The 24,209-nt window shown below is 46.1% G+C and overlaps 2 protein-coding genes and 1 long non-coding RNA gene across 6 annotated transcripts in view; 1 reads left to right on the plus strand and 2 right to left on the minus strand.

The window, feature by feature from the left end:
• On the minus strand, positions 1-21,711 carry nags (N-acetylglutamate synthase). 3 transcript variants are annotated; one of them, XM_023957902.2, is made up of 9 exons: positions 21,201-21,711; positions 16,527-16,804; positions 9,760-9,973; positions 9,471-9,651; positions 8,641-8,680; positions 8,429-8,560; positions 8,283-8,352; positions 147-2,919; positions 1-79 (listed from the first exon to the last, which is right to left on the minus strand). In XM_023957902.2, exons 1-8 carry the CDS (start codon positions 21,573-21,575, stop codon positions 2,902-2,904), a joined length of 1,308 nt encoding a protein of 435 aa, XP_023813670.1. In that variant the 5' UTR covers positions 21,576-21,711; the 3' UTR covers positions 1-79; positions 147-2,901. The 3 variants fall into 3 exon arrangements, with proteins under 3 accessions (XP_023813670.1, XP_023813669.1, XP_078807164.1); XM_023957901.2 differs by having other exon boundaries at positions 8,170-8,352; positions 21,201-21,706; XM_078951038.1 differs by lacking the exons at positions 8,283-8,352; positions 8,429-8,560; positions 8,641-8,680; ... (2 more) ...; positions 16,527-16,804; positions 21,201-21,711 and having other exon boundaries at positions 147-2,747.
• LOC144994185 (uncharacterized) overlaps positions 16,950-24,209 on the plus strand; it is an 8,006-nt gene continuing 746 nt past the window's right edge. Inside the window, exon 1 of one of the 2 annotated variants that reach the window (XR_013657611.1) lies at positions 16,950-17,544. This is a non-coding gene — a long non-coding RNA (uncharacterized LOC144994185). Of the gene's footprint in view, positions 17,545-23,307; positions 23,411-24,209 lie in introns of those variants that run through there. The other variant, XR_013657612.1, reaches the window with a different exon arrangement.
• LOC101175548 (homeobox protein Dlx3b-like) overlaps positions 23,288-24,209 on the minus strand; it is a 10,715-nt gene continuing 9,793 nt past the window's right edge. The window contains exon 3 of the mRNA XM_078951039.1: positions 23,288-23,647. Coding sequence (XP_078807165.1) covers positions 23,288-23,647 — 360 coding nt within the window. The remainder of the gene's footprint in view (positions 23,648-24,209) is intronic.

Consider the following 24,209-nt stretch of genomic DNA (forward strand, 5'->3'; position numbering starts at 1 on the left):
TTGCAAGAAACCAGATTTATTTTTATTCTTTAACGTGAAGGAGCCCAGGTCCTGGAGAAATCCAGCCAATGTACGGATGCTAAGGAGATAGGAGAGGATTAGTGATGGGAAATGATCTGGAGACGTCTGAGCAAAGACAGGCTTACTGGGATGAGGAGTGTGACCTGCAGGTAGAACAGAGGGGCGGAGTCCTCGGTACAGGAAGTGGATGGAGGTCCCAACAGACACAGAAGTCAAGACAGAGAAAGACAATCGTTGGAGTGTGGTAGAAGTCCGGAGTCTGGGGCTCAGTCACAACACCTTTTTGCAATCCAAATCATCTCCAGAAGGCTCTCTGGGAAACAGCTCCAAAAATGACAGAGGAGTGGGGATTTACGAGGCTCAGAATGGTGTGGAAGGGAAACAGGAGCGGACAACGGCTGTAGCAGCAGGAAGCTGAGAGCAGAAGACAGGCAGACGAAAAGACAGGTAGACGAGAAGACAGGCAGACGAGAAGACAGGCAGACAGGCAGACGAGAGGACAGGTAGACGAGAAGACAGGCAGACGAGAAGACAGACAGACGAGAAGACAGGCAGACAGGCAGACGAGAAGACAGGCAGACAGGTAGACGAGAAGACAGGCAGACAGGCAGACAGGCAGACGAGAAGACGGGCAGACGAGAAGACAGGCAGACAGGCAGACGAGAAGACAGGTAGACGAGAAGACAGGCAGACGAGAAGACAGGCAGACAGGTAGACGAGAAGACAGGCAGACGAGAAGACGGGCAGACGAGAAGACAGGCAGACAGGCAGACGAGAAGACAGGTAGACGAGAAGACAGGCAGACAGGCAGACAGGCAGACGAGAAGACAGGCAGACAGGCAGACGAGAAGACAGGCAGACAGGCAGACAGGTAGACGAGAAGACAGGTAGACGAGAAGACAGGCAGACAGGCAGACGAGAAGACAGGCAGACGAGAGGACAGGCAGACGAGAAGACAGGTAGACGAAAAGACAGGCAGACGAGAGGACAGGCAGACGAGAAGACAGGCAGACAGGCAGACGAGAAGACAGACAGACGAGAAGACAGGCAGACGAGAAGACAGACAGACGAGAAGACAGGCAGACAGGCAGACGAGAAGACAGGCAGACAGGTAGACGAGAAGACAGGCAGACAGGCAGACGAGAAGACGGGCAGACGAGAAGACAGGCAGACAGGCAGACGAGAAGACAGGTAGACGAGAAGACAGGCAGACAGGCAGACGAGAAGACAGGCAGACGAGAAGACAGGCAGACAGGCAGACGAGAAGACAGGCAGACAGGCAGACGAGAGGACAGGTAGACGAGAAGACAGGCAGACGAGAAGACAGACAGACGAGAAGACAGGCAGACAGGCAGACGAGAAGACAGGCAGACAGGTAGACGAGAAGACAGGCAGACAGGCAGACAGGCAGACGAGAAGACGGGCAGACGAGAAGACAGGCAGACAGGCAGACGAGAAGACAGGTAGACGAGAAGACAGGCAGACGAGAAGACAGGCAGACAGGTAGACGAGAAGACAGGCAGACGAGAAGACGGGCAGACGAGAAGACAGGCAGACAGGCAGACGAGAAGACAGGTAGACGAGAAGACAGGCAGACAGGCAGACAGGCAGACGAGAAGACAGGCAGACAGGCAGACGAGAAGACAGGCAGACAGGCAGACAGGCAGACGAGAAGACAGGTAGACGAGAAGACAGGCAGACAGGCAGACGAGAAGACAGGCAGACGAGAGGACAGGCAGACGAGAAGACAGGTAGACGAAAAGACAGGCAGACGAGAGGACAGGCAGACGAGAAGACAGGCAGACAGGCAGACGAGAAGACAGACAGACGAGAAGACAGGCAGACGAGAAGACAGACAGACGAGAAGACAGGCAGACAGGCAGACGAGAAGACAGGCAGACAGGTAGACGAGAAGACAGGCAGACAGGCAGACGAGAAGACGGGCAGACGAGAAGACAGGCAGACAGGCAGACGAGAAGACAGGTAGACGAGAAGACAGGCAGACAGGCAGACAGGCAGACGAGAAGACAGGCAGACGAGAAGACAGGCAGACAGGCAGACGAGAAGACAGGCAGACAGGCAGACAGGCAGACGAGAAGACAGGTAGACGAGAAGACAGGCAGACAGGCAGACGAGAAGACAGGTAGACGAGAGGACAGGCAGACGAGAAGACAGGCAGACGAGAAGACAGGTAGACGAGAAGACAGGCAGACGAGGAGACAGACATTGTCCTGTCCGGCACCAAGATCTGCACAAGTCAAATAATTTCATGGATTTCCTCCTGTTGGTCACACGTCCATGTTTACTTTGAAATGCCAGCGTCATGGTTTGTGTTTTTCGAAGCCTGTGGAAGTTTTTTAGGAAAAGTCCAACTTTTTGTCTGCAAACTGAACAGAATGTTCACAGCAGTGGAACTATGGGTAAAGTTAGAAACAAACTGGTTCCTGGGAGAAAACCAACCAGCTGGAGGCGGCAAAGCATCAGCGCAGCTGCAGACTTTCATTTTGAAGGAATAACACTCTGAATGCTTTTTCTCAGACATGAGAGCAGAGGACCAACGAACCTCTTGGTCAGTTTTTGAAAAATGTTTGTCTTCTTTGCCAGATGCAGCGTGTTTCTAAATATGATGGAAGAGCATTCATTAAATTTTAATGATCAGCTAATGACTGTAATGTAATCTAGTTCTTGCTGTATTAAATGCTGATTAGCTGCTGTGAAGCAGTTCAGGATCCTGTGGCGGGAGGCTGCAGGGTCAAGGCTGAAGAGGAGCTGAGGAAGGAGTCAGGGAGGTTCTTGGCGTGCTCCACTAACATGTAGGAGTCTCTGATGTCTGTCAGTCCAAACCAGAAGACAGTCCAAAGTCCATTCACAAAACTGCCATCACAGTGTTTGAAGTACCTGGAGAGAAAATGAGAGGAAACCCTTGAAAGGCGGAGTCTTTGTGGTAGCCATCAGAATTCCTGCATCATGCTTGGTTAGACCGCCAACATGAGACACCTGGAGAAATCTTAGCATGTGAGAAGCATTAGCAGGCAATAAAGCTGCTGATTTATCAATGTCATGTGGATAGAACATGGGTTCAAGTGGGTTTGGACTGCACCTGAGTGTCTGTGGCCATGCATTAAATGGGCATTGGTCGGCGCTCTTTTAGCGTGCAGTGTTCACACCGGACTGTTGCTAGCCAGTACTAGCAAATGATGGAAGAGGCACGGTGTAAAATGTCAAATATCCAACTAGACACAAACCACAAATATTCATTTCTCCTTGATGATCAACTTTCAAATGGTCGCTTCTTTTTTTTTTTTTTTAACTTGTCCTATCCAACAGCTGGGCAGACAGATGAGAGCTGAGGGCCTCTTGTGTTGGACATATTTTACTTTAACAAGAGGGGTTATTAATCTTCAGACAAACCAAAGGTATGTCTGAATAAACCCCTTTTGTAATTGAGGCCAAACTTTATTAATTTCAATCATGTTTGGAAATCTTTGGTGTTGGACCGGACGGAAAAGGAAAGAAGGGAAGAAGAGAGAGGGACGCTAGAGAGAGGGGGGGTAGGGGGTGATAATAGGAGGGGAAGGGGGATAAGACCATGAAGCAGCATAAAGCAGACAGGTTTACTGGTTCTTTATCATTACGGTACGGTTCAAATGTAGTACAAAAAGGGCGGGGCCTGTTCGCACACACTCAAATGTTATCAACACACCTGCTAGCTGCAAAAATGTTCACATGTCGACATGTACACAAAACAGATAGTGTTCACACGCATACTTATGCCTTCAAACCAACTAGTGTGAAATATTTCATTCATTCAATCATGCAAACTGTTAGTGCAAAGGTGAGCTAACGCCAGTGCTCAGGTGAGTGTTTATGTTCTTCTAAAATGGATGGTGGAACGTGAAAAGAAGGAGGAGGAGCGCCCAGCCACCCCCACACCCAGACCCCCACCGCAGCAGCAGCGGCAGCCGGAATCCCCCCAACGCCACACGGGAACCGGCAGGGAACAACCGCCCCCCGGGCGACCAAGACCGCCACCCAGGCCAGGGCCAGCAGGACCGCCGCGAGGCCCCCAGAGCCAGAGAGCAGGGAGGCGCGGAGGGAAAGAGAGCGCCGCCCCCGCCCAGCCAGGAAAGCAGCCCCCCCGCCGCGCCGGGAGAGCCCAACGCAGGGCCCCACCGGAGAAAGACGCCCACAGCCCCAGACGAGCACCCCATCACCACCCAGGAGTTCCGGGCATCCCCCCGCCCCAACCCCAGGTACGAGCCAAGACCCCCCAAGAGAGACCCGCTCCGCACTCCAGGCAGCCACCCACCCGGCCCATGGTTGGTCCAGGGAGGAGCAAGGCAGGGGCCCGCCGCCCCCCGCCAGGGAGGGGGGAACCCCGGGGAAAAAAGGGGGCCCACAATGGGTGTTGTAAATATGGCCCGACCAGGCTCGGCCACTGTTGGAAGTTTGGCGAGGCCCAGCGCTCAGGGGCAAGGACCAGAACCCACCCCCCAGGGACACGAACACCCCCGGCTCAGGTGTAATGTGAACCCCCCACCGTGCGGAGAGAGCACCGTCGGGCCCAGGAAGCCGGCACCCCGGGGACACGGCCGCCGTCGCCAAGGGGCCCGCACCCCCCACCAGGGAAGGGGTAGGGGACAGATGGACCTAGGTCCCACCTTCCTTGCAGAATGTGTGTGCGTGTATGTGTGTTTGACAGGGTGTGTGTGTGCATGTGTGTGTGTTTATGTTGGGATGTATATATTGAGGGGGGAGGGGTGTGTGTACTAAGGGGGGTGCAGATAAAATTGGCAAGTAGGGCACTGAGGGGACATCTCCTGATTACTCACAGTGATGTCCCCTCACCCTCCCCACCAAGGGGCCCTAAATGTCTAAGGTGCGGTTAAAATTGGCGGGTAGGGTGCCAGGAGGACATTTGCTGCTTGCTTGCAGTGATGTCCAAGCACCCCCCCTACCAAGGACCCTACATGTCTAAGGTGCAAATAAAACCGAAAGAGGGGGGGCCCACTCCATATGGCAACCATAGGAGGGGGGCCACTGCCAAGTAGCTCCCCCCCAAGGCGCATCGCAGGCTAGACCCCCCACCCCCTCACCCTAATATGAGGTTATATGAGGAAGGGGGTAAGTTGGGGACAGCTGGTAGACTGTCCCCCGGTGGTCAAACAGCTGTCCCCCAGCCCCCCCCCAGCAAAGGGGCCAGTCCCACCCAGCCCAGGGACCCCACCCCCGGAGGCGCCGACACCCCAGCCCCAGCACCACCCACCCCACACAGAGGGAGAGGAGCCAGAAAGCGTCGCCCCCCCGGAGCAAGCCCAGGCCCCCACCCCCAAACGCCGGCCCTAGAAGGCAAGGCAAGTTTATTTGTATAGCACAATTCGTACACAAAGTAATTCAAGGTGCTTCACAAAACAGAAAAATGCATTAAAATCACAATACATCATAGAAATAATCAACGTAAAATTTACTTTAAAAGAAAAGAAAGAAAAAAAAAATAATAATTGAAAATTGATTTAAAAATAAAGGAAGGAAAGGAAAGAAAAGTGCAGATAGGACCTTTCAGTCATATACACGGCTAAACAGAAATGTTTTAAGTCTAGATTTGAACATGAACACAGAAGAGGCCTGTCTTACGACTTCAGGGAGGCTGTTCCAGATTTTAGCTGCAGAATATTGAAACGCTGATTCCCCTTGTTTAGTTCTGACTCTGGGAATCAACAGGAGGCCGGCCCCTGAGGTCCTCAGAGTACGAGATGATTCATATGGCACTAACATGTCAGAGATGTACTTTGGTGCGTGGCCATGGAGAGACTTGTACACAAGCAGAGCTGCTTTGAAGTCTATTCTTTGAGGTACAGGGAGCCAGTGCAGAGACCTGAGCACAGGACTAATGTGATCATACTTCCTGGTTCTGGTCAGGACTCGAGCAGCAGCATTCTGGATGTACTGAAGCTGTTTTACAGCTCGTTTGGAGAGGCCGGTGAGCAGGCCGTTACAGTAGTCTAACCTACTGGAGACAAATGCATGAATAAGTAGAAGAGCTCTGGTCAGGCATTGACGGGACCGAGGAAGCCAACCGGAGCAACCAAGCAAATGGTTGCTTCTTTTTAAAAAGAATGTTACCCAAACATCCCAAGCAAATCTGAGTCTCTGATTGGTCCCAGTTGAACTGCACCTGAGGGTCTGACACAGCTAAACTCAGGAACCGTTTGGTGGTTCCATCATACACCTTAATGCTGAGGGACAAGTCTTTGGTATGACTCAACCTGGATTTGAACTGGTGACCTTCCAGTCTCAGGGCGGACACTCCACCACAAGCCCAAGACTGTTAGACCCATCAAGGACACAACCAGCAGACAAAAATGCTGGTCCTCTGGTTCCAGAGCGAATTGGACCGAATTGGCTTCCATGTCTACTGAAGGTCAGACGTAGCTGGATGGGAAACACGACACTTGTTGACTGCTCATCCCATTCTTGACTTCAGTATACTGACTCCTCCCCCTTCTGTGCATAGTCTGGAGTGGGTATTGGTCCAGACTATGCACAGAGAGTCCCCCTCATACCCTGTACTCCCATCTCAATTACAATTACACACAAATCAGGTTAAATGAGTCATTCTGTTGTTCCTGTTCTGAACGTCTCTCTTTTGTCTGTGATTGTATCTTCATCTGCTTTTTGTTCTGTCACTCCTCAAAAGCCTAACTGATCCTTTCTTCTCTGCAACTGATGTTCCAAGGGTTTTGTTTGCATCCATCGGCTGTTTTATTTGTTGCTATTTCTGCAGTTACTGATGCCATGTGTTTATCTAACAGCATATTTTATGTAATCCCAGTTAGGTTTTTCAGCTTTTGTGTAGCCCTGGTAGTGAAAAGGTGCTTTGTAAATCAACAAAATGGTATAGATTTGTTTTCTGATCAAACTTTTTGTAAATGGTCTGGATGGGCGCATGTCTGGACAGACGCATGTCTGGATGGACGCATGTCTGGATGGGCGCATGTCTGGATGGACGCATGTCTGGACGGACGCATGTCTGGACGGACGCATGTCTGGATGGGCGCATGTCTGGATGGACGCATGTCTGGACGGACGCATGTCTGGACGGACGCATGTCTGGACGGACGCATGTCTGGACGGACGCATGTCTGGACGGACGCATGTCTGGATGGACGCATGTCTGGAGGAGTCTTACCAAGCCTGGCAGTCTTGGTAAGACTCCTTCTTCAGCGACAGTGATGTATTTCACCCAAAGGTGGCGGCAGATCCTAGCTATGCTCTGAGGCTGTACTCTTGCATGGTGGTGTAGTGGTTAGCATTCTTGTCTCACAGCAGGAAGGCTGTGATTCAAACCCCCGCTGGGACCTTCTGTGTGGAGTCTGCATGTTGTTCCTGTGCACGACTGTTTTTTCCTGGACATCAACTTCCTCCCACAGCCCAAAAGTATACAACATTTGTCAGTTGGTCCAGTTCAGGTGTGTGTTGGCTGCAGCCCCCAAAGGGGTGCACTGGGGGCTTCCCACACTTTGTCCCCCCATCTTATGTCACATGTACTCTTTTCTTTTTTTGCTGTTGGTCTCTTTCTATTTCATGGTTCATCCATCTTGTCTCACTGTTTCGCTGATTTCTTGTCAGCGTAACTTTGCATTCTTGTTTTTTGTTTTGTTTTTACAGCCCGCCGAGTTCTGCATCCCGATTGGCTGTTAACCTTTTCAATCAATCTTCTCCCTGTCGTCTCCTGGACAGAATGCATTCAGTTTGTCACATTTTCATAAATGTCAGACCGTGATCAGATCTTTGTTTTATTCTATGAAAAAGTCTGAAAATGTTAATGTCTGTCTGAGAAAAGTGTAGACTGTGTGTAGTGAGGAGTTTTGCAGCCTTTGAACATCTATCCTGCGTCCCAGATTTCAACTATTGCAGGTTATTTATGGAACGTTTACCATGCGATGAACGAGGGACCACTGAATAGAAAAGTCTTTTTTTTCTCCATATTTCTACTCTCTGATGAGAGCAGATGTTGTTTGTTTGTGCCGCCCCTCTTCCTGTCATGTTTCAGCTCCTTTTTCTCTTCATCTAGAAATAGAGTCATTGTGTTCCAACACAACACCTGGTTGTGTTGGAACAGTCCACGTCTGAAAAGGCGTTTCTCACCATGGGTTGATTTTGTTTGCAGCTTTCGACCTCCAGAATAATTTGCCCTGGTCATGTCTGATGCACTCCCACAGGATGTGGCTCATGCCCTGGCCCTGCTTACTGCTGCTCACCACAAACTTGTCCAGATAAGGAGTGCCGCCGTTCACCGGCTCCATTGTGATGATGGCTGCTGCGTTGTAGCTGAAAGGACCCAGCGACAGTTCATGTGGCTTCAACACACTGCAGAAGAAGCTGTTCCTGCAGCTGTTGGACTCACCCTTCAGAGAGGTAGATGGCGCGCAGCCGCCCCTTCAGAGAGTCGAAGTAATCCTCCTTCAGAGTTTTATCAAAGGACTTGTTGATGAGAGCCAGCAGGCGCTGCACATCTATGCCAACCAGAGAGGAGTACCTGCACAAGCCAAGCCAAGAGCAGACTATGAATTCAGGCTTGCAGCCCAGAGGAGCAGTGTTTGAGTGACACCTACTGACCGGTGAATGGGATCTCCACTTTTAAAGAGGGTTCCAGATCCTGACAGCAGGAAGAGAACACAGATTAGACTGAACTGCCGCTGACAGAGCACTAAAGCGAGCTCAGAAGGTCGCAGAAGTGGATGTACAGCAGGAGACTGAGAAAGGGGAGGAGCCTATCAGCCTAGCTGTGCACGTGTGTGTGTATGTGCTCATGAATTTAAAACACAGCTATAGCATAATAAAACTGCTTGACTTCAGTTCTTGATTTAACCCCAACCTGACTGCAGCACCTACATCCCTGGCACAAGCTTTTTCCACCGTCAGCTTTTCATCTGCTCCTCATTCACAGTGATTTGAATAAAAAAAATAGTCAGAAATGCAGTTTTGAGCTTAATTTTCTTTAGCTCTTGAGAAACAGCCCCTTAAATCCAAACTCCCCACTATCCCACCCAAACACATCATTAGAAAGGCCAGGATGTCCTGATTTAGGCACATCAGGTCTTAGTAGAGAAATTCAGAAGTGCCAAAGGACCCGATTCCAAACCAAATGTCCCCTACAGAAGCCATGAATGGGCTGGTTCTCAGGAGGATGTCCTCCATCAATGGAAAATCCCACCAAAACCTGTTCAAAACTCCAAAAAGGCGGTTTTCATTGGAGTGGGTCTCTAAAGATGAGTTCTGTCTGAGTGAAGTAAAAGTTTTAGTCATTTCTTAATGCATAAAATCTAGACGAGATGATGCCCCTGTTGCAGAGGAAGTGCAGCCACAGCCCCCCCAGATTTGGAGTCTCAGCTCCCTCAGTCACCATCATACTTGGATCCATCAGGATGATGAAGGCAGAAGTTCACCTCTGTGGCTGAACAGCTCGGACAGCAGAGTGTCGGCTGAGGTGATCACGGCGGACGACTCTGCCGGCAGCTGGTTGAGGATTTTGGTGATGGTGGTGACTTTGCGGCGTTCGGCCTCACTCAGACATGATGCGGTGGACAAACGGGGCAGGTCAGCAGGGAGAGACACAGTATCCAGCACCTGAAACCCACATTTACCTGCTTTAAAATGGATTCCGTAACACATGGCGCTGATCCAGTGTCAGATTGCTGCACTGGTCTTTCTGTTAAACGCATGCAGGGTTCCTGCCTTTCGTTCTGGGCTTCGCAGGCCTCCGCAGTGGTTCAGGAACATGACCTTGTGCGGCTGCAGAGCTCGGGAAACAGCTGCTGTGACCTCAGTTTGGTCCAGGATGACCGAACAACCTCTGGTGTCCCTCCCCACCGGACAGATGAGCGGGATCATCCCACTGTCCAGACTCCACTGAAGAAGACTGGTTACCACATCGATGTAGGGTCGGTCGCTGAGCAGCAACAAATCAGACAGAAGATCATCGAGAGGTCAGGAAAAAAACCTTTTTCTCTTTGATGCAGGACATTTAAAACTCCAGTTTAGACTTTTGAAGGACTTCCTAAGTATTTCAGCTTGAGAAACTTTAAAGACAAATACTGACATTACTCTGGAACATTTTTCTATCTCTTCCACTTAGCTTGTTAGATTTAAAATTACTCTGTTCAAAAATGGTAACAATTTCTTTTTCTCTTTTCATTCATTTAGTTGAGATTATCATCTAAGCTTCTTTCTGCTTCTCATAATTGATTCATGGTTTAGTCTCGTTAGTTTTTACTCCCACCTTTACATGTAAAGCTTTGGCTCCACTAATAAGGAATACCTTCCATAAAACCCTCTTAAGAGACCGTATTGGACATTTGAAGACCTGGCTTCGCTTTGGATGGTAAAGGTTTCAATTTGACCAAAAGCCCCCAAAGGGGCAGTTATGTCAGCGTTTTGTCCCATGCCATTTAAAGTCCCTCTCCAATCATCTTCTGATCAGTTTTCAAAGTGTTCCCGCTGGTATTTTAATGAGGACGATGCAGTTTTTAGCCTAACTGTAAAATCTGTGCCATTTTCTGGGACATAGTTTCTGCAGAGCGGCAGGAGAAACTAGAAATTTGCACAGAGTAAGCCCGCCTCCACTTCCCATCACCCATCTGTTTTCAGTCTCTCCTGCTAGCTTACAGCCCCTCACAGCCCCAAGCTAACACTAGCAGCAACATCCGATCCATCCATCCATCCAGTTCTGATCCAGAGAACTGAGGCGTTCATGGATCTGTTGGTCTGCAGGTGGAGGATCAGAATGTAAGGTTGAGGGGTTGTTAAAGGACCCAAAATGCAGAGACGGGAGGCACACGGTTCCTAGGCCACAACAGAAAGCGCTGCTGAGCAGGGAACCCAAAACAAAACTCACTTCAGGCTAATCAGGTAAACAGGGCAGAAGACGAACAGGAAAATGATGGTATGGACCAGGGGGGTATTCCAGAAGGCCCGTTTAAACTAGCCTGACTTTAAGCCTGAACTCTGGCTGAAATCCGCCTGAACTTGTTTACTCTGGGTATGTCGGTTCCAAAAGACCGGATATGAGTTAGCGTAATTACGCTCCACTTGGTAACCCTGGGTTAACGCACGTGCACAGCAGGTACATAAAGACATTCTCAATGGATCGCCGATTTACGGAGTCACCATGGAAACGCGTGGAGAAAAAAAGAAAGCGGTATACTTCAGTGAGACGGAGTCAGAGTTTCTCATTTCTTTTGTAATGCAGGACCATAAATATTTAGACAGAGACACATTCTAATTTAGTTTCTGTACATTACCACAGTGAATTTTAAATAAAACAACTCAGATGCCATTGAAGTGCAGACTTTCAGCTTTTATTCCATGGGTTGAACAAAAAGATTACATAAAAATGTGAAAAACTAAAGTATTTTTAAACACAATCCCTTCATTTCATGGGCTGGTCAGTCATTGGACAAATGAAATAACTGCAAACCAAATGGTCATTCCCAATACTTGGTTGTTGGCGATGACAGCCTGAAGTCTTGAACTCATGGACATCACCAGATGCTGGTTTTCTCCTTCTGAATGCTCTGCCAGGCCTTTACTGCAGCGGCAAACAGTTGCTGTTTGTTTGTGGGCCTTTCTGTCTGAAGTTTAGTCTTCAACAAGTGAAATGCTGCTCAATTGGGTTCAGATCAGGTGACTGACTTGGCCATTCAAGAATATCCACTTCTTTGCTTTAATAAACTCCTGAGTTGCTTTGGCTGGAGGTTTTGGGTCGTTGTCCATCTGTATTATAAAACGCTGCCCAATCAGTTTGGCTGCATTCACCTGGATCTGCGCAGACAGGGCTGCATTCACCTGGATCTGTGCAGACAGGGCTGCATTCACCTGGATCTGCGCAGACAGGGCTGCATTCACCTGGATCTGCGCAGACAGGGCTGCATTCACCTGGATCTGCGCAGACAGGGCTGCATTCACCTGGATCTGCGCAGACAGTCTGTCTCTGAACACCTCAGAATTCTTTAGGCTTCTGTCCTGTGTCACGTCATCAATAAACACTAGTGTCCCAGTGCCACTAGCAGCCATGCACGCCCAGACCATCACACTGCCTCCACCGTGTTTTACTGATGATGTAGTGTGCTTTGGATCAGGAGCTTCTTCACGCCTTCTCCATACTTTCCTCTTGCCATCATTCTGGTAGAGGTTGATTATGGTTTCATCTGTCCAAAGAATGTTTTTCCAGAACTTTTTGAGATGCTTTTTAGCAAAGTCCAATCTAGCCTTCCTATTCTTGAGGCTTCTGAGTGGCTTGCATCTTGCAGTGTTCCCTCTGGATCTACTTTCATGCAGTCTTCTTTTGATGGTAGACTTGGATATTGATCCGCCTACCTCCTGGAGAGTGTTGTTCCCTTGGTTGGCTGTTGTGAACGGGTTCCTCTTCACCATGGAAATGATTCTGCCATCATCCACCACTGTTGTCTTCCGTGGACGTTCAGGTCTTTTTGTGTTGCTGAGTTCACCAGAGCTTTCTTTCTTTCTCAGGATGAACCACACTGTTGATGTTGCCACTCCTAATACTGTAGTAGTTTCTGGTTTCATGTTTTTTTTCTGTTTTCTCAGCTTAATGATGGCTCCTTTCACCTGCATGGAGAGCTCCTTTGACCGCATGTTGTCTGTTCACAGCAAAATTTTCCAAATGCAGCACGAGTCCTCTAATCAACTCCAGGCCTTTTATCTGCTTCACTCATAATGACATAACAAGGGAATTACCCACACCTGCCCATGCAATAGCATGGAAGTCAATTGTCCAATTACTTACCAGACCATGAAATGAAGGGATTGTGTTTAAAAAATGCTTTAGTTTTTCACAATTTTATGCAATCTTTTTGTTCAACCCATGGAATAAAAGCTGAAAGTCTGCACTTCAATGGCATCATGCCCAACTAATTGCTTCAGTTGGTAACAAGTAATTGAGTTAAATTTTTCAACCTAATTTCTTACATTTATCCAACTCAATATTTTTTTACAGCTCAAATTTACATATTTACATAACTAAATGTCCTATTACTCTAATTCAATTAAATGTGTTTCCATTTATACTTCTTTAACTCTCATGTGTCTAAGTTACAGGCTGCAGATATTCTCATTTTTATCAAATTAAAATGAGTGATACATTGCAAATTATCAGCTTGAAACATGGATACTTTATAACAAGATTGATTTCAACTTCATTGCTTGTATTAAAATATTTCACTAATGATGCTAAATATCCTCATCAGCCTCTTCCTCCCTCTCACTCATGGTGCAGAAAGAATTAAACATAACAGGACAAAATAACTCGACAAAACACAGTAAAACAGCTAAACAACTAAACACATTTGGTCAAAAACCCACACTTAAACCCAAACCCATCCAGACAGGCAAAGGGAATGGTATCCCACAATCCCTTGCGATGCAGATCTAACAGCAGCACCAAAGTTACACCTCCTTAATTGAATTAATTAAAATGAAAGTAGGCTGCACGGTGGCGCAGTGGTTAGCGCTCTTGCCTCACAGCAAAAAGGCCTCCAGTTCAAGTCCCAGCTGGGGGACATGAAAAACATTACATCAACAGGGGACCTTTCTGTGTGGAGTTTGCATGTTCTCCCCGTGCATGCGTGGGTTCTCTCCGGGGTCTCCGGCTTCCTCCCACTGTCCAAAAACATGCTTCATAGGTTGATTGGTCACTCTAAATTGACCATAGGTGTGAGTGTGAGAGTGAATGGGTGTGTGTTTGTGGACATTCTACCCTGCGACAGACTGGCGACCTGTCCAGGTTTCCCCCTGCCTTTGCCAACAAGTGGCCAGGATAGGCTCCAGCAGCCCCGTGACCCCAAAAGGGAAAAACAGTTAAGAAAATGAAAGTAAAATAACTGTCTCATAACTATGCGTTATTTTTAAACTGACTTAACAAAAAGAAAGATTTTTAATGATCTTAACTGAAGCAAATAATGAAGTTAGATCAAAGTATAAAGTTTCTCTTTCCAACATCCATGTGTGGTCTTATCACCCTCTCACGGTGGAAAAAGTATTATCTGAGCTTCTTCATCCACTAAATCATCTTCAAATGGACACGCCATGCTGCTTCACCTCTCTGAAAACAAACTAACCTTCAACTAAACCTGCTCCAGACCAGGTTATGTTCAGAGCATGAGTTGCTATGGCAACTTGACATACTCTGAAACATACCTCCATTTCTGGAACCGAAAGCTGAGGTTATCAACTTCCTTAGCCTCAAACTTACCGTGGGAGCTAGCAGAACCTGCTCTCTGGAATACCCCCCTGGTCAAGAGGGAGGCAGAGGGGTATTCCAGAAAGCAGATTAAGCTAGCTCTCACGGTAAATTCAAACATATGAGAGTTCAAGAACTATAATTCATTACGATGGAAAAAAGATTACTTGAATTGGAGTAATATGACATTTAGTTAAATAAATATGTAAATTTGAGTTGTTTAAACATTTATTGAGTTTTATAGACGTAAGAAATTAGGTTGAATAAATTTAACTCAATTACTTGTTACCAATAGAAGTAATTCATTTAGGTTGGCAAAATTGGATAAGTTATATATATATATATATATATATATATATATGCGTCAGTTGAAAATGGAAATAAGATCAGAAACTTGTGCGTTTACTTTGTTCTTTTTCTCCAAGCAGAAACTCTTTCTTTTGATGATGATGCAGCCGTATTACTTTTTGATGGACGTATAATCTTTATACGCCGTCATTTAAATCTCAGACTCCGTCTCACTGAAGTGTAGCCTCTCTTTTTTTCTCCACGTGTTTCCATGGTGACTCCGTAAATCGGCGATCCATTGAGAATGTCTTTATGTACCTGCTGTGTACGTGCGTTAACCCAGGGTTACCAAGTGGAGCGTAATTACGCCAACTCATATCCGGTCTGTTGGAACCGACATACCCAGAGTAAGCAAGTTCAGGCGGATTTCAGCCAGAGTTCAGGCTTAAAGTCAGGGTAGTTTAAACATGCTTCCTGGAATACCCCCCAGAGGCAAGACTCAAATCCAAACAGAACTGACAAGACACAGGTGAGAACGATCAGGAGAGATTGGAACCAGGAAGTAAAACTCAAAACTAACACATACAGGAAACTTTCAAAATAAAACAGGAACCAGAACTCAAACATGACGGAACAAAAACAGAAGCAAAAACCAAGGCAAATAACACAAACCCTGATGCAGAATGGGGCGGAGCAGGGAGACTTTGGCCCCGCCCACTGTAGCAGCTTTTTCAAACAGCATTTTTTTTGTCTCCTGATTCACCAAGGTTTGAATTAAAAAAAATAGACATCCAGTTGTCCTTTATCATGAGAAAAGTGCAACAAGAGCTTTGAAAAACACCACAAACACCACTCTCATCAGAGTGAGTCTATCCCATCACTATCACCTGTTCAGCTGAAATGAAGGAGATGAAGGCGGAGGATCTGAAGGATCTACGGTCAACAGTCCAGAGGAACGGGGAGAGTGGAAAAGAAGTGAAGAAGAGTGTAGGCAGGTTGGAATGGGTGGAGAAAAGTGTCAGAAAAGAGTTTGAGCTGGAATGAAAGGAAAGGTGTGGAGAGAGCAGCCATGTTGTTTCCTAGACACTGAGGAAGACAGGACGCAGAGACGAAGATGCTGAGGTTCAGGATGGATCAGGAATGAGGACAGCAGAGGGACAGACATGTTAGAGGAGATAAAGCCAGACTGAGATGGTTGAGACATGTCCAGAGGACAGACGGTGAATCCATTGAGTCTAGAGCTGCCAGAGGTCTAGAGGAAGACCAGAGAGGAGGATTCTGGATGAAGGAAGACATGAAGGTAGCTGCTGGTAGAGGACGCAGGAGACAGACGGAGGAAGCTGATTGGCTGTGGGGTGAAGGGAAACGCCCAGAGGAAAAGACAAAGTACTGATGCAGGATATCATGACATGAAGACATGAAATGGAGTTACAGAAACAGAAATACCGCTGAAAGTGGTCACAATTCAGACGCAACTCCTCCACTACAAGGTTAAAGATGGCCTTACAGCTCGGAATGATGTCATGAACCCAGACATGTTTACCAACGCGTTTGTAGAGTTAAAACCAATAAACCTGATCTCTCAACATGAAATGTAAATGAGATATGTAGACGATGTAGCGATGAGGCTAACTGAAAACCTGACAGTAGCTTCTCCTGTATGTGACGGGATTGTCTAGTTTATGGACACATTTTTGGACTAGTATTGAGCATCGAATTTGACACGTGTCATAAGAAGAACCAGATGCCAAAAAATGCGACGACCATATGTTTTTTCTTTTCATGCATTTTTCTGCTGCTGTGACTTATACTCCAAAACACGGTACTTGTGTAACAGATGTAAGAAATTATACAGTACGAAATAGAAAGAAGAAAGGAAACGTTTGAAGTGCATCTACAATCAAAGTCTATGTAAGCCTGCAGGTAGGAGAGTCTCCTCCCTTTAAGTTGTGCTTACTTGCTTCCATTTGGCGCCTCTTGCAGGTGGAGAACCGCCTCTGAGGAGAAGAACGGGAGGACGGTGCCCGAGTGCTGCTGCAGAGCTTGACTCAGCTGCTGGCATCGCTCCATCAGTCCACTGGTGGGACATCCAGAGACGGAGCCTCCGGACTTTGGCGCCTCGTCCTCAGACCATGCAATGATTACAACCGGCTTCATGTCCATCCTCTGCAGGAAGGACAGTCCAAACGCGAGGCTTTGGACCATTTCCCTGCTGTGGAAAACGGAGCTGTCCACCTGCACAGACAACGTTGGTTTGGATTAGACAATTCCAAACAGATCTGCTCTTCAGGACCACTCCCTCCATGATGTATGCCTAAAACACAACAGTTGAAAGTCTTTTGACTTTGACAGTCTTTTGATTCTGCTCTCACTTGCATCCTCCCACCCTGCACACAAACACTATCCTGTCTTTCAGCAGCTCATGTGCAATCCCATCACTGCAATCCATCCCTGTGTCCTGGATTCAGGCCTCTGGGTTTTTTTCCAGAACGTTTCAACTTGGTCATCAATAGGTTTTATTTCTGTCAGAAATCACTAGGGCGGGACCCAGAATCGAGGAGACTGGACTTGGTTGGAAGAAACTAAAAAACGGGACAAAACCATGAAACATGAGAGTGAAAAAGGAGATGAGCTGACAATGCAGAGCTGAAAACCAGACCCTTCTATGTACTGAGAACAATGAACAGGAATGAAAGCAGCTGTGGGTGATTGGCATGAACCTGCAGTGACCGAACAGGATTGTTACGGCTGTGGCCGGATTTGGTTTTGTTTGGTTCTGTTTGTTCTGTGTTTTGTGTATTTCTGTATCAGAGTGGGACCTCTGTGTTTTTCTGCATCTTTGTGTGTCTGTTTATGTCTGATTCTTTTCAGGTGTGCTGGCAAAGGTGTGGCCTCCCATTGGACAAGCTGATGGAGGCCATCTTTAAAAACACCTCATGGACGAGTCTCCACGGCAGCGGCGAGTCTCCATTTTGGTTTGTATTTCACCGCCTGTTTAGTTTGTGTTGCACTTTGTGGTTTTGTGCCCACTCTGTTTAGTCTTTTGGTTTGTAGTTGTGTTAAGTGAAGCTGTAGGGGTGAGCTGCCATTTTCTTTAGTACATTTTTTTATCTCCTGTTTTTGTTAGTCTAGGGAGGTTAGTGTTTGTCAATGATTTCCCTTTTCTTTCATTTACAGGTAAATGACATGTTTCAGTTGGGGGGGTTTGTTTGTTATTTTGGCCTCGATTCACCCAGGGGGGTATTCCAGAAAGCAGGTTCTGTTAGCTCCCACGGTAAGTTTGAGGCTAAGGAAGTTGATAACCTCAGCTTTCGGTTCCAGAAATGGAGGTATGTTTCAGAGTATGTCAAGTTGCCATAGCAACTCATGCTCTGAACATAACCTGGTCTGGAGCAGGTTTAGTTGAAGGTTAGTTTGTTTACAGAGAGGTGAAGCAGCATGGCGTGTCCATTTGAAGATGATTTAGTGGATGAAGAAGCTCAGATAATACTTTTTCCACCATGAGAGGGTGATAAGACCACATATGGATGTTGGAAAGATAAACTTTATACTTTGATCTAAATTAATTGTTTGCTTCAGTTAAGATCATTAAAAATCTTTCTTTTTGTTAAGTCAGTTTAAAAATAACATGTAGTTATCAGACAGTTATTTTACTTTCATTCAAATTAATTCAATTAAGTAGATGTAACTTTGGTGCTGCTGTTAAATTGGCACCGCAAGGGATTGTGGGATACCACTCCCTTTGCCTGTTTGGACGGATTTGGGTTCAAGTGTGGGTTTTTGACCAAATGTGTTTAGTTGTTTAGCTGTTTTACTGTGTTTTGCCGTGTTTTGTAGAGTTATTTTGTCCTACTTTGCTCAAGTCTCTGCACCATGAGTGAGAGGATGATGAGTTTATATAGCACCCCTACAGTTCATTAGAATACTGACAATGTTGTGGAATTCATAAATGAAATCATGCGCTAAACTTATAATGTTTTGTTCTTTTTATTGTTATAAAAATGAGTCTCTGCCGGCTCAAACTTAATATGAGAATTCAAGCATTATAATTCATTACAATGGAAAAAAAATTACTTGATTTGCAGTAATATGACATTTAGTTAAATAAATATGTAAATTTGAGTTGTATTAACAATTAATGAGTTTTATAGACGTAAGAAATTAGGTTGAATAAATTTAACTCAATTAATTACTTGTTACCAATAGAAATAATTCATTTAAGGTGGCAACATTGGATATATATATATATAGATATATATATATATATCTATATATATATATATATATATAGATATATATCCAATTTTGCCACCTTAAATGAATTATTTCTATATATGCGCGCGCGTCACTTGAAAATAGAAATAAGATCAGAAACTCGTGCGTTTACTTTGTCTGTTCTTCTACTACGAGCAAAAACTCTTTCTTTTGATGATGATGCAGCCGTGTTACTTTTTGATGGACGTATAATCTTTATACGCCGTCATTTAAATCTCAGACTCCGTCTCACTGAAGTATTGCGCTCTCTTTTTTTTCTCCACGTGTTTCCATGGTGACTCCAGAAATCGGCGATCCATTGAGAATGTCTTTATGTACCTGCTGTGCACGTGCATTAACCCAGGGTTACCAAGTGGAGCGTAATTACACCAACTCATATCCGGTGTTTTGGAACCGACATACCCAGAGTAAGCAAGTTCAGGTGGATTTCAGCCAGAGTTCAGGCTTAAAGTCAGGCTAGTTTAAACATTTAAACATGGAATACCTCCCTGAAGCCTTTTTGCTTTACTTTTAGTTGTTGGTTGTTTATTTATTTGTAAATAAATTTGTCTTTTTTTTTTTATGGAGACCTTTGCTTGGTGTGTGTTAATTTAAATTTAGTAGCCAAAACTTTACTTTTTTTATGTTATGCCCCCCTAGGTACCCCTAGACTCTGAAGGGGGCGTAACAATGACCTTCCCAGCTTTCAGTCCATCAAAAGACCCTCATGTTCAGGTCTTTACTGCATGTCTGTCTGTCATGGAGGGTCGGCAGAAAAAGCTCCAGAACCAATGAAACCGGCCTGGATAAAAACTATGGGAGCACTTCATTGACTCTGATCATCAGCCATAAATTATGGTATGAATGATGTTAAAATGAAAGATTACAGCAGTAATACAGATAAATGCAGTTAAGAATAAATCTTGACTGTAAATAAAAATGTAGATGAGGAATTGTGGGAAAAATATTTGAATTATTGTTCTAAAGAACTTGATAAATGCAGAAAATTCTATCTAAACTACTTTATGCTGCAAAAGGGAAGCATTTAGTTTCAGGGATGAAGATCTGAGGACTGTTATCAGAACCATAAAGCTGAATATTTATGGAATAGCTCTATGGTCAGTGGGTGGTGTTGTGAACTTCTCCAGAGGTTCGTTGTTGGACTCCAACCCAAAGTCAGTGTGTGATTGTCTGAACCGGACCCGTCATCTGGAAATATATTAATCTCCAAATAACCATTACAATAACCATGACGGTTTTCAGTCTTGAGTTTTACACTGAATTTTTCCCTGGGGGGGCATCGATTTACAGCATAATTTGAGGGTTCAATAAAATCTACTATTAAGAGTTTGGACTTTTGGATTCTAAGTAACTCATCATTCTCAGGTTTGGTGTTAGGATCAGGCGGTTGAGCAGGTCGTCCAAAGATGGAAGGGTCGGTGGTTCGATCCCCGTTGCCCCAGCCAACAGGGAGGCGGGAACTGGTGCCGTGCCTCTCTGTCTGCCCCAGGGCAGCTGAAGGTCAAAGGTTACCATCACCAAGTATAAATGAATGATGGACACATTGAAAGAACTTTGAGTGTCTAGAAAAGCAGATCAATCTAATCCATTATTAAAGTTACTATTATCAGTAATGAATCTGAACCTGGGGAGAAGCATTATCATTAGTCCATTGAGACTCCAACAGTTCACATTAGCTGTCAAAAAATGGCAGGTTTCTGTCACATTCCTTCACGCGTCTTCTTTTTCTGTTTGACACCAGAGAGTGGACGGCTCCATCTTTGGGAGGATCTTTCCAAATCAGTCATTCTTTGTTGGCATGCATCCATTCAGTATTCATCTTTGGTCAATTTCAATTCTAAATTTCACATCTTTGAGCTCTTCAAACACAGCAGAACAACAGCAAACACATCATTGTATTGATCAGAAGATTGAGCAATAAAAGCTGAAGTTTCTCGTTGTCCAGCCTGCTGGATGAGTTTGTTCTGATGGCTTTTCCTTTCAGCCACCTTCAACAGAGAGAGATTCTTAAAGACCAAATCCAAAGATGATAATTCTCTTCTCCTTCAATATTTGTTTGATCATTGAAAAAACAATTATAACAGTTTAGCATTTATGACAGAACAGTTGCAAAAAGAAACATAAACGTCTATCATCTGTCCTCCATTCACTACTCTGCACTCCTGATGAAATGATCACAGCCCAGAAAAACTGCAGCTCTGCTGTCTCCAAACATTTGACAGGTTGGAATTTATTTATTTCAAGCAATAAAAAAATACATTAAAGTAGACAAACAAACGAAATATGCATATAGATATATCAGACTTAAGATGATAATCATTAGTCAGTTTCAAGAACATCAGAAGGTAAAGTTTACCTCCAGGACGGCAAAAGCCGGGGACTGGGCCGAGGTCGCCCTCTGGAACTGGGTCAGCCAGTACCGAGCCTCTCGCGGATCTCCTCCCACTTCGTTTAGAAACGCTTTAACGTCGCGGTAAATCAGGTTCCGGTTCGTCCGAGCATGCCGGTCTGCAGCGGAGATGCAGCCGGTGGTTTCCTGCTGAGCCGGAGCCGCAGCTCTGCCCCCCGCGCCGGCTGCGCTGAAGCTCGCCAGGCGGCGCTGGAGGACGATCAGCCGGCGGTTCTGGTGACCAGAACTCCGGGCCAGTGTGGCGGAACACGGGCTCGATAAGTATTTCCCCGCGATCACCATGGCCCGGCAGCCAGCGGAGCCGCCGTTGACTTTGGACATGATGGCGTCAGCAGGCGTGAGGCAGAGCTGCAGCCTCAGCAGACAGCAGCAGCTGGCTGCGTGGACGCGCTTTCAGCGCTGCTGCGTCAGCACTTCTCAAATGTCAGCAGACTGACCCCGTAGCGCAGGCTGGTTCCATGTGCACATGCACCGGCCTGCGCGCACATGGAACCATGTGCACATGGAACCGGCCTGCGCGCACATGGAACCATATGCGCGCAGGCTGAACTCCTGCAGGACACACAAATGAAAGGTATGAAAACACAAGTACGCACACGTAAAAATTTCCAAACATGCCTCATCACACGTGCATGTAAAAACACAAACATAAACACACATGTAGACACAGAACAGACCGAAAAACACACAAACACATATATGCAAACACATGCACATAAACACAAATACACACGAGTAATAGAAGACACAATCGCATGGAAACACTCAAGTAAAACACTACAAAATCAACAACTGCACAAACACACATTAACACATCATGAACAAAGAGTCACACACAAAACCAGAAACCAACTCTCAAGTAAACAATGTTTTTCGGCGAATCCCTTCAGGGGTCGCTGCAGCCAATCAGCTTTCACTGATCCGCTCAGGCGCTTTGGAGGCTTCCAGACACTAGCCTGTGTTTGATCCGGGCTGGGGACCGGCACAGGGAGGTCCAGACTTGGGCCTACCTTGTGGCACATGGTTAGGCAGCAATGTGAAGGCCCAAGGACCCACACTGGATGAAGCTCACCGAGGCCCCTGGGAATCGAACCCTGGTTTCCCATGAGCCAGTCCAAGTGAGCCATCCAACCAGCTACTCACACAACATATACACACACTAAATAAACACACAGCAAAGCAAAACACAATCACCAAAGATAAAAACACACACGTAGAAACACTGGATGGTTTGATCCTGAAGCACAATCCACTTTCTTTCCCCCTTTTTTAGGAGACTGAACTGCTTTTGTTAACCTGACAAAAGCTTTGAAATGAACACATGAACACACTTTTCTCTTCCAGACGGTTTGAACTTACCTTAGAACAATCCAGGCTGGATTTCAGAGAGAAAAGGCTGAATGTTGGAGAGCACACAAGCCTGTGATCTACAGATGACAAACACACACATTCTGCACAAGATGTTGTTTAACACACACACCATTCCAGGAGTAGAAAGAAGAGCAGCTGGGATTTTGGGTTTTTCTCACCATTTTATGCAACTCAAACTTCCATGTGTGAAGAGAATCTGAAGAGCTGAGGTCAGACTGATTTCCTCTGCTGCTTCTTCTGCTGTTTGGTTTTCATCAAATGAAAACAGGAAATTGTTCTCGTCTCATTTTATTGCTAAAAAACACAAAACAAATATTTTTGGTCTGTTGTAATACCCCACTTACATGAAATATTCCTGAAAACTCAAATGTAATACCTTCCAGTACATAATTAGAACAAACAGTCATATTTTACTGGCATACAGTCCTTTTGTAATAAGTTACTCCCAACACTGCTCTGTCCTGAACCTGAGAACCTCCGTTGTTTAAAATTCTACAAAGATCCGATTCAGAATGAGAACATGAAAGGGAATGTTTGTTCATACATGTGTTGACATTTCAGACTATAGATCCACAGAAACAGCCTGGAAGCAGCTACCAACCCCCATCAATCAGTTTTACGGCTGAACGGGGGGGCAAAGTGACTGCTCCACTTCAGATGTTTCAGCAGACTGCACCCATATGTGGAGGCACTGCGGGACGGTCATGCTGTGTGTGCTCCGGTTGGGGCAAACCTAACTGCCCCCCCTGCTGCTGGTACCAGTTGTGGTGTGTGTAGCTCTCCATGTGAGTGGGGGACAGGTTGATCTGGGGTTGGTAGGTGTCCTGTGGCCTGATGGGAGGATCCATCACTGTTCTGCTGCTGCTGTTGTTGTCCCACACCGCTGGGGAGGGGGGGGAGTTGCAGGCCATGGGGTCGCTGGCATCTGGACTGTTTTCTAGACGCATGTCTCCCAGAGGAAATTCTCCATTCTTGTAGAGCTTCTTGAACTTGGAGCGACGATTCTGGAACCAAATTTTAACCTGGAAAAAAGGATTCAATACTTCAATTTCAACGTCTTTATTTCCTTTAGGTTCCACAAAACGACATTGAATGGGCAGACTTGGAGTGAGAACCTCCGTCCATCAGCACTGAAGGGGAAATGATTTGATGCATGAAAAAAGGTTCAGAGCACTGTCTAGTGGGTCTAGATGACCCCACTCCCAACGTTAAAGTGCCTAGGATAACACAAGGGTTAATCTCTGCATCATTCAGTTCCACAATCTTTTGGATCCAAATCTTTCCAGTAACAACAAACTCCTGTGTTTACAGGATGAGATGCAGAAGAGACTTTAGCTGTGAAGCCCAGCATAGAACCAGAACCACATTGGCTCCAAAACTGTCTGGAGGAGCCGACATGCAGAAAACCGGGCTCGGAGGCCAAAACATAAAGATATAAATAAACTTAAACGGGAAAAATCCATGGAGAAACAAAACACAGATGACCTGACCGCGTAGAAATGAAGACCGCTGAGGATGATTGACATGAACCTGGAGTGACTGACAGGACAGGACCAAAACACCCCTGAACTACACGGCAGAATC

This window comes from Oryzias latipes, chromosome 8 (genome assembly GCF_053564925.1).
Source record: "Oryzias latipes strain Hd-rR chromosome 8, Olatipes_Hd-rR_3.1".
In the NCBI taxonomy this organism is placed as follows: domain Eukaryota; kingdom Metazoa; phylum Chordata; class Actinopteri; order Beloniformes; family Adrianichthyidae; genus Oryzias; species Oryzias latipes.

What these genes read in the sequence shown, in the direction of transcription:
- nags (XM_078951038.1), bottom strand. Translation starts at nt 2,346, where the DNA reads ATGACGCTGGCATTTCAAAGTAAACATGGACGTGTGACCAACAGGAGG.